This window comes from Miniopterus natalensis, chromosome 19 (assembly GCF_054644295.1).
Source record: "Miniopterus natalensis isolate mMinNat1 chromosome 19, mMinNat1.hap1, whole genome shotgun sequence".
Taxonomy (NCBI): Eukaryota; Metazoa; Chordata; class Mammalia; order Chiroptera; family Miniopteridae; genus Miniopterus; species Miniopterus natalensis.
This window is the reverse complement of record NC_142099.1, coordinates 7,538,609-7,558,482: the sequence shown is the minus strand read 5'-3', so window position 1 is coordinate 7,558,482 and position 19,874 is coordinate 7,538,609. Positions and strand designations below refer to the sequence as shown.

General features: G+C 36.8%; 1 protein-coding gene across 2 annotated transcripts in view; it reads left to right on the top strand.

Moving 5' to 3' along the window:
- The window catches only part of TRIM33 (tripartite motif containing 33), a 51,711-nt gene extending 34,835 nt beyond the window's left edge, over positions 1-16,876 (top strand). Inside the window, exons 13-20 of one of the 2 annotated variants that reach the window (XM_016223289.2) lie at positions 1,116-1,179; positions 3,389-3,548; positions 4,575-4,924; positions 7,113-7,236; positions 8,561-8,635; positions 10,247-10,399; positions 11,817-11,867; positions 11,947-16,876. In XM_016223289.2, the coding sequence (XP_016078775.2) occupies positions 1,116-1,179; positions 3,389-3,548; positions 4,575-4,924; positions 7,113-7,236; positions 8,561-8,635; positions 10,247-10,399; positions 11,817-11,867; positions 11,947-12,159 (1,190 nt within the window). In that variant the 3' untranslated portion in view covers positions 12,160-16,876. The remainder of the gene's footprint in view (positions 1-1,115; positions 1,180-3,388; positions 3,549-4,574; positions 4,925-7,112; positions 7,237-8,560; positions 8,636-10,246; positions 10,400-11,816; positions 11,868-11,946) is intronic. The other variant, XM_087827656.1, reaches the window with a different exon arrangement.
- The last annotated feature ends 2,998 nt before the right edge of the window (positions 16,877-19,874 follow it).

Below are 19,874 nucleotides of genomic sequence, written 5' to 3'. Positions count from 1 at the left end.
TTATATCTGCAGTGTACCCTGTTCAGAACTCCATTGTACCCCTCCCTGCACCCCCAGCTCTAGTCATGTTTCTTGCTGGATTTGTAGTTACATTTACTTTCCATGTCTTATATTTTATGATGTAGATCATCAGTTGAAGAGTTCTTTGCTTTCAACTCAAGTTTAAAACACTTTGTAAAATAACGGAAAGTGGAAAAATTGTTTTTTAAAAAAAGAGTTGAGGAAAGGCAAGTGAATTTTCAAATTGTAATTTTAAAACAAAAACTTAAATTTATTGGAAACGTAAAATGTGACCATTTAAATCCAGAGATGTAGCTCTCTTCCAAAACCCAGTTTTATTGACCTTCTTACCATGAATGAATGATTAAAGCAGTTGCCCACAGATTGATGGTGCAGAGTGGTTATGGAATATATTTTTCTAGTATAAACTCTTGTTATTTTTCCTACTGAAACAGACCACCTCATTGTTTCCAGAGTAAGCATAGTTCAGATTTAAATGTGGGTTTTGCATGACATGCATCATTAATACGTTGTTTTGCGCTGTATAAGTTTTGAGGTTTAATGTAATTATTCTAGGACTCTAAAAGAAAGAATAAATAATAGGAATCTAAGTAGCATATATCCCAGATGACTTGGGGCAAGATGGGAAATAGCTTTCTCTTGATCTGCTTAGTTTTCATTGGTTAGATAGTATTGCTATGAGGAGGATTCTGAAAATGTTGCTCAGCTGAGAGGAACTGGTTGACTACAAATGCCATACTGGACTTCAAGGCAAAGCCTGTCTGATTTCCAAGAATTGCTAAATTACAATTAAAAAGTATATATATTGATTGATTTAGATGGAGAGAGGAAGGGAGTGGGGGAGGGAGGCAGAGAGAGAGAGAGAGAGAGATTTGTTGTTCCACGTATTTATGCATTCATTGGTTGACTCTTTTCTGTGCCCTGACCGGGATCGAACCGGCAACCTTGGCATATGGGGACAATGTTCTAACCAACTGAGCTACTGGGCCAGGACAGCTAAATTGCATTATGATCATCTTGAATTCTGTAGCTAGTAGGTAGAATTCTGAGTATTCTTATCTGGGTTGATATTCATTTTGACTTCTTATTTGCAGGTTTATCCAATTCTCACACCCCTGTGAGACCGCCTAGTACGTCTAGTACTGGCAGTCGAGGCAGGTGAGTATTACATTATTAATAGCTGTATTATTATTATTATTTTTTAAGAAATATTTTAAATACATATTTTAAAAAGTAGAATATATAGTGAACTCATATACTTACAACCCAGCTTCAACAATTAATTACCAAGTTATGGCCAGTCTTTTTTTTTTAAAATATGTTTTTATTGATTTGAGAGAGAGAGAAACATCAATGTGAGAGAGAAATATCAATCGGCTGCCTCTTGCATGCCGCCTACTGGGGATTGAGCCTACAACCCAGGCATGTGCCCTGATGGGAAATCAAACTGGTCCAGTGCTCAACCGACTGAGCCACACCGGCCAGGGCTTTGGCCAGTCTTAATTCTTCTGTACTCTCACTCATTCCCTCTTTGTCGGGATTATTTGAAACAAATCTTGGACATCTTAATTACTTGTGACTGTTTCAGAATATATCATTTAAAAGATAAGGATTTACAAATTTTGTAGCCACAGAACTATTATCACCTAGGAAAAATTTAACAGATAATTCTTTAATATCAGAAGAGACCCATTTAATGTTCAGATTTCCCAATTTTTCCATAAATGCCTTTTTTTAAAAAAAGGATTCTTTGAAGCAGATTCAGATAAGCTCTCTACTTTGCCATCAGTAGGTATGTTGAAGTCAGAATCGGTGTATTTGAGGAAGTATTTCTTCTTCAGCGTTTCCCCCATTTTGTCATTTGAATGCACTGCCTGCTGTTTTCTCTGTATTAGTATTTAAGTCAGAAGGTTTGATCAGATTCAGGGTCGATTTGGGGGAAAGGGTAGTGGTGCTGTGTACTTCCATGAGTGGCACATAATGTCTGGTTGGTTTTTGTTTGTTTGTTTTGTGACAGCAACCATTAATGATCATCTGAGTTTTTTTTTTTTTTTTTTACTGGTTGAAAAATGTAAATTATTGTATTATTCCTTCTTTGCTTATTATTTCAAACTATTTCTGTAAGAGAAACTTTTTTCATCAACAATTTGGGTATAGGAAAGGCTTAGTGAATCAGTTCATTCTCTTTATTTACCTGTTGAGTTGATTTCCCAGCACCCTCCAAGAGTGACCAGTGAGTTTTATTATTTTTAACTTTATGAACTCATATATTTAAATAAACATTTTATATTTTCCAAACCATTATAGGTGTTATTTTTATTGATGCTTAAAGTTTTCTATCTTTGGCCTGACAGAGCTTTTTAAAGTTGGCCCTTCCTTTTTTTTGCTATAACCCTAGCAGCTTCCTTGTTTGTTGTTATGAAATGATGTTCCAGGTTCATCTTGTACATTTCCTGCCTTTGACTTGGAATCAGCCATTTCTCTTAAGAAATCTGGTCATGTTAGTGAGGAAATGGTGCTTGGAGACAGTCTTCTAGGTACTAGGGATACTTATTACAACTGAATTGTTCATTGTTTCTTATGCCTTTTTGTGGACAGAACTAAGAAATGGGAGTGGGTGGGGGAGAGTGTGTTTTAAGATAAAACACAATAATATTGACTGATTTTTTTCTCTTTAGTTTAAATAGTTTAGTGTAATGCAAGAAAGATTCATGATGAATTTTTGTATGTGTGTGTGCACATGCATTTTGAAGACTGGTCCTTTTAAACACTTGCTTGACTTTTTAATTATATTATTAAATTAATAATCGGTGCTTTTAGAAGAAAGTATAAATTGAGTGAAAAAAAAGTGTTCATTCTTAGAAGTAATACAGTCTTACCAGTTATTCACTTCTCTGCCAGTGGTTTTGCTTCATGGTCTAGATGAACTGATTAGTCATGTATCATTACATTAATTTCAAATAAGGACATTCTAGGTTGTTTACTGTTTGTTATCCTCTTTTCCCAAACCCCACCCTCAAAAACTAAATTAGCAATTCCTTTGAGAGGATTCATGACCCACTGTTGATGTTATTTGCTTCAGATGTTTGGGGGTAGAGAAGAATTGAAACTACATCTATAGAGGGAAGGGAAAATGATTGTTTACTAGACTTCTTACGTGATTTAGTGTAAGTGCCTCAGACCATAATGTGTTTTAAGGCCTTCTGAAAGTTTCGTCTACATTTTTAAGAATTGGAAGCTAAGTTTATACCACACTCCTCTTAACAACATTATGAAGTGTCCTTATCATCTTAAAGTTAATAAATTGTCTGTGTAGTTTATATATACCACACAGTCAGCATATGTGGCCTTTGTTGTTTTTTATTAGCTGTGGTTCGTCAGGAAGAACTGCTGAGAAGGCAAGTCTTAGTTTCAAGTCTGACCAAGTGAAGGTCAAGCAAGAACCTGGGACTGAGGATGAAATATGTAGCTTTTCAGGAGCTGTGAAACAAGAGAAGACAGAGGATGGCAGGAGGAGCGCCTGCATGGTAAAGTCCACTGGGGTCTGTCAGGGATTCTTCCATCTCTGAGTGTATTGGACTGAATAGTGCTTCTATAAACATTTATTTGTGTTTGAACTTTTATGCCTGGTACTAGTCAGATATCTCTCTTTCTCACTCAGTGTCTCAAAGTGTTAGCTGTAATTAATCCGAAAAGAATTAATACTAAGGATTCATTTCAAATTATCTTTTAGTTTGTAACTGGTCAGTATTTTTGCCATGATTCTAAATCAGGTTCTACCTTATTTTGAATTTATTAATCATCTCAATAGTCACATTGAGTCTCAGGCCACAAATGACCCTTGGCTATTTTCTTGGACCTGTACATTCAGAATTAAGACTGCTGACATGAAAGAAGTTGAACAACCAAAGAGTTTTGTGATGGGGGAAGAGTGCCTTTAGCTTATGAATTATTAACCATTTTAGAGTTCCCAGATGGAGCACTTTATAGAATTTATAATACAGGATGAAAGAAGGCCCAAGTTCTTCTTTGTTTAGAGATTCTGATCTTGACTTTTCCTTCCTGCCCAGGCTTCTGTCTCATTATCTCTGTGGTTGGCACATAGAAATTTCAGCTCGAGCTACTATACATTGAATGCAATATATGTAGATTTAGAGATCAACATATTCAGCCTTGGGTTTGGAGCAGTGTCACCTCTTCATTCAGAACTTAGTTTGGAAAGTACCCCCCAAAACGGCAAAAAGCTATGCAGCGGGTTCTTGAGTGAAAAATAACATACTAAAGTCAATTCTCTGTAGGAAAAGTTTAACCCTGTGTTCACTTCCTGGTCAGTGTGCTTATCTGTTAAATTAATTTCCTTACTATCTGAATGAACCAGTATTACAGAGACTGCTCCCTACAATAATAAATTAACATGCCTAAATAATTTTGGAGCTAATTTTATTCCTTTATGTATACATTTTGACATAAGTTTTACACACACGCACACACACACACACACTACAAACAGTGATTAAATGATTCTTCAAGAATTTGTCCTTGTTTTGTTTTAGTTGAGCAGTCCTGAGGGTAGTTTGACACCACCTCTCTCAACCAATCTGCATCTAGAGAGTGAGTTGGATGCATTACCAGGCCTGGAAAACCATGTGAAAACTGAGCCTACAGATACTAATGAAAGCTGCAAACAGTCAGGGCTCAGCAGCCTTGTTAATGGAAAGTCCTCAGTCCGAAGCCTCATGCACAGGTCGGCAAGGATGGGAGGAGATGGCGGCAGCAAAGACGATGATCCGAACGAAGACTGGTGTGCCGTCTGCCAGAACGGAGGCGATCTCCTGTGCTGTGAAAAATGTCCAAAGGTCTTCCATCTAACTTGTCATGTTCCGACACTTCTTAGCTTTCCAAGGTACCAGTAGAAGAATTGATTTTGCTGTTGTTTACTTTTATAAGCTAAAAATACCCCAGAAAGCTACTCAGGACAGATGGCCTTCTTAACTAATGCATACGTAGTGTTTCTGTAAAACGGGCCTGTTGTTCCTTTGGTATTACCTTGTAGAGAAACCAATAGCTGAACAATAAAATGTCCAAGATCTAAGTAGTGCATTAATAATAAAAAATAGATTATTTCCTAGCCTTCAGTTCATACGTAATGTAAACAAATTAGATAAAACTCTTAAATTATAAAGGCCAAGGGTCTGGACAGTGTTGGAGAAAGTAGATTTCCTCTTGAAGTCAAATTTTTAAAATCTGTCATCAATTTTAGTAGGGTCTACAATTATGATTTATTTATGAATACTACTTAGTTTTATGGCAACTCTACTGGATCTTACCCAAACTTTTTTAATATATAAAAGCTCTCAGAAGGCATTTTAAAGAAAAAACACCTTGTAAAAACACCTTCAGTGTCTTGAATTTTTTTAGAAATAGCTTCCTCTTGACCACTGGAAGCAGTTACTGGTACTGCCTGCCTGAAGCACTGTGTGCAGATTTCTCAGACGTTTCCTTTGACCTAGTTGGAATGTTTTTCGGTCATTAACCTTGGACTAGACAGTTACTGAATTACTTATTTAAAAGTGAATAATTTGGAGGATAAAAGAAAGAGCATTGTCCTCAGAGTGTTTGACCCCCATGGCATCTAAATCTGGTTTCAAGCATTAAAATGTTCACTATTGAGTGAGCACCCATGGAAAGCTGAGAAACCAGCTAATGCAGTGGAACAGATGTGCTGTGCTGGGTTAGAGTTGTAGTCTAGCTACAGCTCTGTAGTGAACTAACTTAGTTACTTCAGGCAGTTCACAAATTTTCAGGGATTACTGTCTACATCTACAAGTGGTAGAGTTTGTTTTAGAAGAGCTCTTTTTCTTCTTTCCATTTAACATTTTATTTTCACACAATTTCAACTTAAGTTGATTTCAGAAACCATAAAATAGTAGCATCATACTTCTTTCTGCCTTCCCCCTTTCTCAACCCTTAGACCTAGATTTCTTTTTAAGTGACAGTAAATCAGTGTTGGGAAAAACCACCTTCTTTTCTTTTTATAGATAAAAATTTTACATTTCCTCTTAAATTTCTGAGAAACAATGATTTTAGTTGAATAATGCTACCTTTTTTGAAAAATTCAACCTTTTGGCTTAGAAAAGTGGTAGATATAGCAACAGTGCCAGAATATTTTTCTGAAGAATAGTAATTCTTACCTAAATCTTAGGAGGCATAGTCATTTGCCAGGGATGCAATAAGGGCATTCTTTTTCTTTACTCTTTTAGAAAAGGAAAGTATTGGCATTTTGGTTTTGAAATGAAGACTTTTTATATTTGTCCGTCCTTTGAATAGTAACATCTGCTGGAACGTTAGAATTTTGCTACTGCTTTCAGAGGCAGATGCTTTGGAAGGAATCGAAACTGTTGACACACATTAATATAGTCTCTAGACTTAGAATTTATTTATATATGGTAAAGGAGAGGAGAAGAATGAATACGAATGAGTCAGTGGAGTTTATGGTTTGATAGAAAATTTTATGTAAACAAGCTATAGACTGAGCAGATTTAAAAGATAGGGAGTATCTGCGTGGGCTTGTATTTGTGGGTAGGGGGTGTGTGTGTGTGTGTGTGTGTGAGAGAGAGAGAGAGACAGAGAGAGAGTGTGTGTGTATTCTAGGCTGTTGACTGGCCATGAAAAAACAATTGTTTTATTTTGGCATGTTTAATATATGCTGGAACAGTACAGGATACCTGAGGAATTTCACATCCTGTATTCTTTCCTTGTTCATGAATATGGGGTCATTGTGATTACTGGGGTCTGAGAGTTGGTCTTATGCTGCAAGTACTGATCATCAGCTTTGGACTATGAGAAGACCTCTTTCGAATGCCAAGATACTGGTTTTCTATTGCCTTCCAGAAGGTAATCAACTGATGGCGACTGGGAAAGTTTTGGGAAGTTTTTATCATGCAAATTCACTTTACGAGATTTGACAAGAGTAGCTCCCCCCCCCCCCAACAAACCCCAGACAAATTAGAGTCTTAACCTCTAGGGAATTAGCTTCCCTAGAGTGGGTTTTGTTAAAATTACATGGACTCATTGCCTGTTTTCCTCTTTAGTGGGGACTGGATATGTACGTTTTGCAGAGATATTGGGAAACCAGAAGTTGAGTATGATTGCGACAATTTGCAACACAGTAAGAAGGGGAAAACTGCCCAGGGGTTAAGCCCTGTGGACCAGAGGGTGAGTGTCAGTAAGTTTATGTATTATTAGGAATGCTGGAGTTGTCTGGCTATACATTTTTTTAAGTGTGATATACATGTAACCTGATACATTTTCATTTTTTAACCTTCCCATCTGATGGTATATTGATGACTTCTGAAATCTTTCTCTCTAGCCCTCAGCTCTAGACACTTATATTCAGTTTTCTCCTACCTAACATATCTCAACCAAAATCCTGGTTTTTAATCCCATTCTTCAAAAAGCAAAAGGGATAAACAGGCAAATAGCAACTGCACTTCTCCTCCGTGTTTCACATCATTAAATGGTACCACCATTTATCTCTGTTGCTCAAGCCAGAAATCGGTGAGAAAGAAAAGAATCGGGAATGATTCTAATACTGTGTTCTTACTTGGCCCAATCATTGCTGTCCGAGATAGTCACCATAGTCTGTCATCTGCACTACTGTAGCCATCTCTTCACTGGACTCCCTGACTCTACTCTTGCCCCTTGCAGTCCATTTTCTGTATTGTTCATAGCATTCTTCTAAAAAATGTCAACAAGGCTGTTACTTGCTTAACATCCTCTAATAGCTTCTCATTATATTGAAAATGGAATCTAAAATCCTCTCCTCACTTCAGTTGAATTTGTGCTTATGTGGTCCATAGTCTGATCTTCAAAGACAAAATATGTTTCATACAGTTCTGTGGTTAAATTATGTTTGGTTCTAGTCCAGTGTATATATTTAACAAAATCCCTCTTCCACTATCTACGAAGAGAAGGTATATGTTTAGAATATACAAGCTTAATATTGAAAGAAGTTTAAGCAAATGAAAACAACGTAAAATGCATTTCAATTTATTTCTGATTGTGTGAAAATATTCTAGAGTTGGATTGAGAAGACAGGGATAGTATTTATTTAATTTTGACCCTGAGTGGAATCATTTCAAAGCAGGGAATAGTAAGAAATGTCCAGCCTCCTGCAGGGAATTACAACAAGGAGCAACAGCGATAATTGTTGTACAGAATGCTCTACATTGCTCTGTGTTCCTCTCCATGTGTATAAATAGTTGAGTTAATTGTAGATAAATTACCTTTGTTATCAGATAAGAATAGAGGCACTCTGTCTTTGATAAGTTCATTTAAAGTAGAACCAGAAGATCGTTTCAAAGCTAAATGGGAAACAAGGCGGGTTTTCTTCAGGTGTATGTTTAGTTGGAGAGCTAGTATGTAGGAGGCTTATGTTCAAGTTGTAATAATACTTTATAGTCATGAAGTTGTTATTCTCAAGAATATCTTACTAGACAAAAAAACTTATTAGGGGTTTTCTCTTCTTTTTTTGGGCCAGAAATGTGAACGTCTTCTGCTTTACCTCTATTGTCATGAGTTAAGTATTGAATTCCAGGAGCCAGTCCCTGCTTCGGTGAGTTGTTTACCTTAGTACCACCCTGGTAAAGAAGTTAGGCTCCTTGTGTTAAAACTCAGGCTTCTTGAATAGCCTCAACCTCCCCAAGGCTTAGGTTTTCTTTCCTAATACTATTTCTTCCCTCCTTGGGTTTTTCAAGGGAGATACATGGAAGCTTGTGTAAAAAGTTTTAGCATAGTACCTAATAACATTTTAAGTATTACTTATTAATCAGAGATTTTAGTAGGGCCAAATGGATGTGAGATTTGCCTGTTAAAATTGGAGTTTGTTTTTAAAGATTTTGTTGCTGTGATGAGAACTTAGTGAATTTGATTTCCATGTCCTGTTTTACTTTTAAGATGGACGTAAGGGATGACAGGTGTAATGGAAAGAGTCTTGAACCTCAGAGTCAGAAGACAGCTTCTTCTCTTACTTCTGCCATTAGCCATCCTTATAACTGGGAAAACTGCATAATTTTTTGCCCTTTTTAAAGTGTGCAGTGGGAGTATTAGACTAAATTATTTCTAAGATTCTAGTTTTATGATTCTAGGCTCAGTATGTTGGGGAGAAAACAATCTATGTAAGTATTAATTTGAATAAATGTGTAAAATTGAACCTTTTACACCGACTCTGCCTTCCTAAGCTCCCTTTCATGAAAAGTCAAGATTAAGAAGACTGGGAATATTTTGCAAGTCAGTGCTCTTTGTTTAACTTAAAGTGGAATTTTGTAAGGAATAAAGGCTCTGAAGTCCTATAGCAAAAGGAATATAAAAGGTCCTCAGTGTGTCATAAATGGTATGATACTGTGCTACACACATTTGACAAGTTAGCCATCAGTTATTGAATTAAGATATTATTGAATACCAGATGCATATAGATTATTGAATAGTAGATTTGTATACTGAGTAAGTTAAAAAATGAGTTTAAAGCACAAAAGGTCTAGACACAAGGAGTTTTGTGCAAATAGTAATCATCTGATACTAGGAAGTCTGTCATATCTTTAAGTTCAGGGACTTTACAATAGAAAATGACTTTCAAATATTTTTCATGAACTGTTGAAATAGCTTCTCTATGTTCAGTTATTTCCCAAGGATACAAATTTTTGGCCAAGAGTTGGGGCCAGAACTTCCCAGCATGATCACTAAATAGTTAATAAAAATTGGGAGGGGGTAGTTATTACAATCTTTCTTCCTCTATTGCTATGTCCAGAGTACCTTGTGACAGAAAGTTACGTCCTTTAAAAGATACAATATTCTAATGACAGTACATTTTATAACCGTTTTTCTTCCTTTCCTATTTGAAAATAACCTCTTCAGGTATCATACAATTCTGATGTATGACTGACTATCCTTGCTGTTTGCTTTCTTTCCAAATCTACTTATTAAAGATAGAACTTTGAGGCCTTCACTAACATGGATACTGCCACATATTCTGAACATGATTTGATTTTCATGATATGATTGGAGCCAAAGATTTAAAGTATATTCGCTATACCCAAAATTGCAAGCAGCTGGCTCAGTAATTAATACATTTTTCCCCCTAAAATTAATATGCTATGGATTTTCAAATAAACAGCTTGACATTTGGGGAGAATCCTTACCTAGCTGTATTTGTTTTTGTTTTTTTAAGATACCAAACTACTATAAAATTATAAAGAAACCAATGGATTTATCCACCGTGAAAAAGAAGCTTCAGAAAAAACATTCCCAACACTACCAAGTCCCAGATGACTTTGTGGCTGACGTCCGTTTGATCTTCAAGAACTGTGAAAGGTTTAATGAAGTATGTTAGCTTCCAAACTATAGAGTCTTGAATTATTAGTTTTTGTTTGTTTGCTTGTTTTATTGTTTGGATTTGCTTTTCCTACCAAGTAATTTTTCTAATCTGATTTAAAAAAAATTTTTGTGCTTCAATTCTGTCAAAAGTAAAATTTTCATCCACAGCTTCAAAGAAGAAAGTTTACTATGTATAATTTGAAGTATATACTTAAATATAACAAATTAGGAATATTATTAAATATGCCTTCCTGACAAATTAAGGATTGAGATAAATATAGAAAGTAGTCTATAGTGAAGTATATTTTGTGGGAAACAGTTATAAAAGCCTACACTTTGGGTACATTTAGGAAACGCGCTTTTAACGGCGTCCTTTGATTTCCTTGTTGACCATAGAAATGTAGAACCTTAAAATTACAAACTAACCTCTGGTGACTCATTTTGAATAGTAGCCCAGAGTATATAATGTTGTTTTTGGATCTCAGCAATGTGACTTTCATTAACTTTGGTTGTGTATTTTTATGAGGATAAGGGCTTGTTAGCCACACCTTGGAAAGAGATGTGATATATACGCCTCCCTCAGGGAAGTCACTCGGTGTCTTCGGGCCGAGTCCCGCCTCCTGTTACGGGAGCGTTTCCTTCTCCCCGGAGGAGAAAGTGGGACTGGATGAGAAGGCAGAGCCTTTAGGAAGGCTGCTGCAACGCTCTAGCTCCTCTCCATTGCTCGTGACAATCGGGTGCCATATGACTGTTACTCAAATAAATGATGCTGACTAATTTAAAAGGTACTTCTAGCTGGCTCTGGAAGCATCCAGGTGACTTTGTAAAAACTTTTAAAAAGTTCTTAACTAGGTGAAAAGTCTAGTTGCTTTAATAGCACTGTGCCAAGTTAAATTAATACAGTGCCAAGTTTCTCTTATTTTCTAATCCACTTAGATTCTTTCAAATAAATATGCTTCTATGAGCTATGGCTAACATTTGCCAGATAGAAGTTCCATTTTATCTGCTTTAGTAATAGTTAAATAATTTATGATTAACAAATTGCCGTACAGATGGCGTTCCGGTGAAGTGGTTTGTTGGAAGTTGAGCAGGTTTTTAAAAGCAACATTTCTTACATTATTCATGTCACAGATATATTCTCTTAAATAGATTGATGTATTCAGACCAATTTCTATTCATTGACCTCAGTAATTCAGAATTTGAGGCAGTTATTGAGGTTTCACAGTAACTTTAGTAATAGAACTTTGTAAAGGAAGTGGTTCCATGTTCTGTAGAGCTTTAGAAAGCACTTATAATCTGGTCATAACACTTATAACCTGTTCTCCCTAGTATGGCTGACTTTTGTCGCCAATCCTATGCAGTTTTATAACTTTAGAAAGGATTATAATTTCCCTTTTTTTTTTTGACTCTGGTATCCTTTTTAGATGATGAGAGTTGTTCAAGTTTATGCAGAAACACAAGAGATTAATTTGAAGGTAAGCTTTTCAGACCATGCAAACTTGGTGAAGGAATATGTATTACCAATAGGTGAATATTCCTATCTTTTGCTTGCAGGCTGATTCAGAAGTAGCTCAGGCAGGGAAAGCAGTTGCATTGTACTTTGAAGATAAACTCACAGAGATCTACTCAGACAGGACCTTCGCACCTTTGCCCGAGTTTGAGCAGGAAGAAGATGACGGTGAGGTAACTGAGGACTCTGATGAAGACTTTATACAGCCCCGCAGGAAACGCCTAAAGTCAGATGACAGACCAATACATATAAAGTAAAGAGACGTGAACTCAAATCAATTGTTTAAAGAAAGAAAGAAAAGAGAATACACTTTTATTTAAGTGTTGCCGGAATATTCTGCCTACAGTGGGCACCTCCTTGAAGAAGCTGATAGCTTACACAGTATTAGATTGAAACAATGGACAGAAAACACATTCTTGTCAAGAAAGGGGGAGAGAACTCTGTTTGCACCATTGAAAGTAAAAATGAGAAGCAGCAGTGAAATGCTTTGAAGATTTCTGTTACTAAAGAGAAGAGTTTTGACTGTTAGAGCTGGCAGATATTGATGATTATGTGGTATTGATTGATTGGTGCAGAATACTGGGTGTGCAAGTAAATACTTGAAGGTCATGTTGCTTGATAGATTGTCTCTGTGGACCACAGCACACAGCTATTAAACAACTTTGATGCCCCCCCCTCCACACACACACACACACACACACACACACACACACACACACACACACACTGGCTTGTTTTGTAGTTAAAGTTCAGATTCCATTTTTTATTTTCTCATTTTGATGCTGTTGGGCCTTAGTTTTATATTGGTTTAAAGAACTCAACAATAGTTTTATTTTTTGTTCATACTTGGAGTCTAGAAAACGTTACCATTGATGATCATTTAATCAACTTTAACAGTCTACTGAAATAAATATGGTAACTTTCCAGTAGCAGATCATATAATTATAGGAATCATTTCCAGAAAACACTTCCACAGAATTGCGCCTCTCAGCCAGATCGTTGGATCATACAGTTATTCCCATGAAAGGCAGAATGTTTGTTTCACCATTTACCTAGTCTGTGTATTTAAATTTGATTGAGAAGGTGACAACTGGCTCTTATCCAGTCTTCCTTCATATCAGTTTTCTGATAGACCACTATTGGCAAACATTAATCTGTCAACTACCAAATGTGTAAAATTTTCTGTATTTCACTTTGTCTTATTTGTAAATAGTGAACTAAAACTTCTGGCAGATCAGCAACATTTGCTGAGCCTGTTTTTTAAGCTAATGTGTATTCTTACTAATGTTCCTATCAAGAATGGATTTGTAATATATGCTGTCTATTTCTAATGTTCACATTCATATTTTGAGGTTCTATCTTATTTTAATAGAGAACAGACTTCTCAGAAAATCTTCAGAAGCAGCTTATTATTAAAATATCAAAATATTGAAATAAACCCGGTGGGGTTAGATTACTCATCTGTCCACCAAGTGGGACATTGCATGGACTGGGGGCGTAAAGGACATAGAAGAGACCTGTAAGTAAATCCTGAAAATGAGCCAATCCCCACTTGAATGGTTACTGGAGTAAACCCACCTTTACACCCTGATTTCAGCACCCGAGGCAGATAAACCACCTTGGCTCTGTTTCATTTTCCTTCCCTTCATTGTGATGCTCATATCTAAGATGTGTGTTCTAGACTGTACAGGCTTCTCTTTTGCTGGATTAAAAATTTTAGTCCTACTTTTGTATGGACACATTAGAATATAAAGTGACCAAAATAGAAGACTTTCCATTAGATATTTTTCAGACATCAGCAGATTTGTGGCAAGTCATTTGCCTTTTAAAAAATCCAGCTTAAGCAGCTCAGACAGATTATTCAGAAAAAGTTATTTGACATAATTGTCTAAGAGGTAAATATTTTTTAGTGCATATTGAATAAAATAAAGTGCTCTAAAGAAATTATTATGCAAACTCCTTTGGGTTGTTTTTCTTTTCTTAACAAGTGGTGGGGTAACATGAATACCATTCAGGCCTGATGGTGTATTTAAAAAGCACTAATTTTGTTATTGCCATTGACTTCATTCTCTAGCTTCCTTCTGGCTTTTCTTTCAGTTTTGTTGTTAAATTAAAAATATTCCAAACTGTTTTGTCATTTCACTCAAATTTCAAAGAAGAGTTTTCTTAGAAGAGGGAAAAAATTGTTTAAAAATTCTTTTATCTGTGCTCATGTCCCTGTTTCTTACAGTATTTGTGATTTCATTATCAGGGGATGTACATAAAGGCACATTTTTGAAAAGTGATGAGTTAGCAGCATAGCTCACTTTGTCTAATATTTTATACTTTTTTCTTTCATGACTCTTAGTAAGTCATATATAGTTTATACCAATGGCGGAAGAAACAAAATTTTAAGTAAATATTTATTTCTCAATATTTGGGGCCTTAAAAGATAATATGTTCCCTTAAAGACATTTCCGTGTTAGATGGTTTTTTTCCCCCTTTGTTTTATTTTAAGATTGGTTCTTAAAAAGCCACTTTATTGTCAGCATTTAATAGGCTCCATTTCTGTTAACAGAAGATAATTCACACTGCTGAGGAATTACCATTAATAGTTATCAATAACTCACCATTAAATAAAGGTGGTCACTTTAGATTTAATTTAAAGCTTTCTTCTTGCACACTGATCGCTGTTTCTAAGCTGATCTGTTTAGCTCTAATATAACTGTTCAAAAGTATAAAAACTTAAATTGATATTCAGAAATCTTATGTACTTTCCTATATGTTTTAAAAAGACAAACATTGAATATCAGTTCCTGTTGGTTGTGACACTCTCGCATTTGTGTCTTCCTGAAAAGGCAGTGTTTTAGATTCCGATGTTGATGTTTCCTTAAAAGCTTGCGAAGTTTTCACCACATTTCAGTTTCTTTCTCCTATGAGAACACCAAGAACAAAATGTGCCGCGGGCCTAAATTTGTATATTTTAACACTGAGCTGAGCTGATTCACTGCAGGAATTGCTTTGCAAGGTGAAGCATGTGCGTGTTCCATGTTTAGATTGTAGGTCATGCTCTGTATAGAAATATCAAATCACAACCACAGAGAAATGACCAGGCATTGGATCCATTGTTGAAATTATCCTTTTTGGAATCGACAAGGTACTTTCTGACTTCTATTTCTTATATAAAGGAATTTTAAATAAGTTTTAAAGTCAGTTAATTCTCACTTTTTGTTGTAACAGTTTTTAAAACTTTTCGTTAATACAAAGAAATAATGTTTTTAAATAGAAGCAAAAGATTTATAGTGTGCAAATTGTAGATTTATCAATTACCTCAGCAGGTATCCTGCCTTGTAATTATTAGTGATTAGTGTTAATAAGTTAATAGATTTAGGTCTTCTGACAATGCCCTTGGATTGTGACCTACCATATGTTATTAAACAGTCTCTCAATATCCAAAATGGGAGTAGATGCTGTGGCTCCCTCTCCCTTTACCTTTTAACTTTTAAGTTCCTTACCTACTTCTGCTCACATATAACACATGAAGTATGAAAATCTCACTTCTTGTTAGCATTGCTTATTTGTATAATCAGCATTAGATCAGTGAGTAGCTTTATAAAATCTACCCCGTCTCTCCTAATTGAAACAATCAGGTTCTTAAATCATACCATCTGTATTAATAATAATCTGCTGAAGGGGATCAATCCAAGATTTTCAAGGTGTATTACAGTTTGATCATGTATCGGATTTAGACGTTTTATTTCTCTCGTAGTCCTCTCCTCCTTGATAAAGCAATAACACTGCTTTAAGCCTGTTGCCTAAGCACGTCATAATCCTCCTGGATGGTGATTTTATAGGAAAGTTTGTATGCATATCACCCAGTCTAGCTTTTAAAAATTAAGAAAATTAAATGTATGCTGGAGCTAATGACAATATATTGTGGCATTTTATTTTCAAAATTGGGGAAAGTTGCATATTTTTTTAAAAGTAGGTGTTTGAGTAAAAAACCTGAAGGTACTTTTTTAAGGAAAAAATTTATATGCCTCAGTTTACATAGACATTTCAGATTTCAACATGTACTCTGGGATATACGGTTTCTTTTACTTGGTCAAAATGCATGTATAGCATTTCTTCAGTCTTAGTTCCTTGTGTTTGCCTTTGTGGTCTTTTATATATATTTTTTATTGTATCGGAGAAACAAAATTATCTTTAAAAAATCCACTTGGGTATATTTGTCATAATCAAACTACAGAATGTACAAAATTAAGTTCAGCCCTTTTCTAGCAAGTGATCTCTAAAATTAAAAATGCTGTTCTTTTAAATTCCCAGATTTGTATGTGGGAAGGCACAGAAAAGATTTTCTAAGTGCCACTGCAATATTCCCTTTCAAGTGCAGCCTAAATTTCAATCTTAAGAACAAAGTGCATGTCTGCTCCTGGTCTGGAAAGTGTGGGCGTTTACTATGTTTTAGATCACAGCAAAAGATGTACATAAGCCTATAAAAAAGATCTGTGCAGTCTGAAAGCCTGTTAATGTTCTGTGTAGAAATACTGACACACACAAGGGTTAAATTCACAGCCTTACTGCTTCCTTGCTTCCAGGATTTCAGCTGGTCTCCTCCCCTCATTTTTATTATTACTACTACTACTACTACTACTACCACAACTACTATTATTTTTGCACATAGTTAACTACCCTTCAGTATGATTCTTAAAGAAAAAGTGCTGTTTCTGTGGTATTGTATTCTCTAAATAATCATATTTAATTTTTTAAAACAAGGTTGCAGTTTCTAATTGTTCCGTTCCTGTGTTTTTTGCTGGTGTGTAATAAAAGCAAGATTTTCTTTTCATGGTTATTTAATACATTAGCTGCCTGTAAATATTTCTTGTTATAATGCCCTGGAATGTGTTGTAGAAGTTGTATTAGATTAGTTCAAAGCCTTGTTTGAAAGCCACATTGTTTTGGTTATTTCTATTAAATTAGAAAATTGAAAAAGTTTTCAAATGAATTTCTTTTTTTCTTCCTCATTGAGACTTAATCATTTAAATTCATTGAAAATACACTGTGTGCAGGCACTGGAGATAACGGCAGTGAGTGAGAATGGTGAGTGCTGTGATAGGGCTTGACTCAGAATACAGTAGGAACACCTAGGAAAGGGTCTCACCCCACACTCTGATGGTCAGGGAGCTAAAGCAGTGGTCCAGGCAAAGAGTGAAAAGAGACTAAAATATACAGAAGCCCCAAAATGAGAGAGAATAGAATATGTATTTCAGGACCTGAAAAGTTCAGTTTGGCTAAACTGGAGTAGGACAGCACTAAGCTGGAGAATTGGGTGGGGTTCTTTTCAAGCAGAGTTTCTTGCAAATTGTATTAAAGGGTTTGGGGCTTACACTCAGGGCAACAAGGAGCCCCTGAAGAATTTTAAGCAGAATGGGCTTGGAGAGTTTCCTTTTCAAAAGCTCATTTTTACTGTGAAGAATGGGCTGTAGAGAAGATTGGAAGTGGAGAGGCAGCTAGAAACTGTGGGTAATCCAGGTGAGCCCTAAATGGGCCATGGAGATGGAAAATAGCAGTCAGATTTTAGAGAGATCTAGAAAGTAAAGTAGACCAATAATTGAGGCCATGGGGTTGCCCAAGGAATATTTTGTGTGTCGCCTATTAAAGTAATTGCGGGGAGAAAGGACTAGATTATGGGTGGAGGGGAGTGAGTTCAGTTTGGAGATGTGTGGAGTTGAAGGTACCGATGGAAAATTAAAGTGCAGATGTCCATGGTTCTGGTGCTCATATGGAATCTCTGGCTGCAGATAGAGCCTGTAAGATCCTCGGGAATCTTGTCGTCTTTAAAGATTAAAAAAAATGTATATGTTTTTACTGATTATACGGAGAGGGAGAGAGAGAAACATCGGAGAGTGAAACATCAATCTCAGCGGGGGCCGAGCCCTCAACCCGGGCATGTGCCCTGGCCGGGAGTGGAACCGGCGGCCTTTCGGTGCACAGGGCGATGCCCCCTGAGCCACGCCGTCCAGGGCAGGAATCCTGTCACTCGCCACTGACTATGCCCAGCACGTGGTAGGCCTTCGATAAAGGACTGTCAGGAGTGACCCGCCAGCATTGTAGCTGGAGAGCAGCGTAAGAGTGTTTCTAGAATGGGAAGACTCGAGTGCCCAGGATGGCTGAAGAAACATTTACGGAGCACAAAGAAAGATTCCACAGGAGCCCGGGTTAGCCGTGGAGGAAAACCGAGGCGCTCTAGTGGAAGACGGGGTTTCAGGGAGGCGTGTGAGACCAGTGACACCAGGTTTTAGACGCGACGAGTGAAGTGGCCGTTGAATTTAGCAATCTAGAAACCGCAGGTGACCTTGGGGAGGGCTGCTTCACTTTCAGCGGCAGTAGCCTACAGTGGGTTAGATGAATGAGTGTAGGCAGTTGATTGTTTTTTTTTTCAAGAAATTTGACTTTGGTGGGTTTTCTTTGGGTTATGCATAAGTTACAGTCATGGGTAACCAAGTAAGACACCAGAATGGAACTTCCAAATTGTTGTCTTTCTAGAAGCATTTTGTGTAGTGGAAAAAGCATGGGCTTGACCATTGGGCAAAGTGGTTTGAACCCTTTGGTTTGAAATGGTAAACGGATTTGCCAGTTAGTTACCTGTATGAACACTCTGAGTTTCACTTTACTTGTGAACAAGGATAGTCATCCAGCTCATGGAATTAATATGGACATGATCGTTGACGTACAGGTTGCCCCATAATTCCCAACAAATAGTTTCCTCTTTCCTTTTTCTATTGCCATGAAAACAGGCAGGTTAGAAATGTAATTTCCCCCTTTTTATTTATGAGATCGAAAAAGACTTCAATATAGGACCCCAAGGCTTTAAAATCTATCCTCAACTCTTAAATATTTAGCTTGCCCTTCACTAATTTAATTGATCCTTAGACTTCTGGACTCCAACAAACATACTAGGTTCTAGATTTTTAGGGACTAATAAAAAATGAATTGGTAGGATACAACACCTAATGCATAATGCATGGTTCGGTCTCAAGCTTCCCCTTTTCACATCACCTGGTGTGGTGGTAAATGTATCCCAGTTCTTTCATAAAGATGCTGCTGTTGGCGATCTGGAAGGGCAGCACCTAAGGGCACCTGTCCCCAGCACTGTGGCAGACAGCATGCTGAGGGACTCCCCCGACGGCACGCAACATCTGAAATGCTGGATTAGGTTCATTAAAAAAAATTTTTGTATTAATATATTGCTGAGCTAGCAGGAAGAAAGAAGCTCAAAGCTCGACACAGTCACCTGTAGTATTTTCCTCCAAAATATTTTACCTGAATCTAACTATGTGGAATAATTAGACAAATGGAATGGATGTAGGACATTCACAAAAACACCTGGTGTGAATTCTTAAAATAACTGTGTGTAAAACATGGGGAGACTGTTCTAGATCAAACCACATGCAAAACATGAACTTAGATTTTACCTTGATTTAAATAAACCCAGCCATCAAGAGACATTTTAGGAACATCTGTGGAAATTTGCAATGAGCTCTTATGGAATATTTAATTTTCTTGGGTATAGTAATGGATTTGTGCTTATATAGGAGAATGTTCTATTTCTTTTAAAAAAAAATACTGATTTCAGGGAGAGAGAGAGAGAAACATCAATGATGAGAGAGTCATTGACTGGCTGCCTCCTGCACTCCCCCTGCTGCGGATGGAGCCCGCAGCCTGGGCATGTGCCCCGACCGGGAATCAACCGCAGACTCCTGGCTCCTAGGTCGATGCTCAGTGGCTGAGCCACGGGCCGGGCGAGTCTTTAATCTTTGTGAAGACCGTGGAATGGGTCACCCGTTTTTAGTTCTATTTTATAGTTAAGGAACTGAGGCTCAGGGGTTAAGTAATTTGCTCACGCCCCGGAGCTAGTAAGTGGCAGACCTTAGATGTAAGTTCACTTAGCTTGGCTTCAGGTCTGTGCACGTAACCAGCACGACACCCTGCC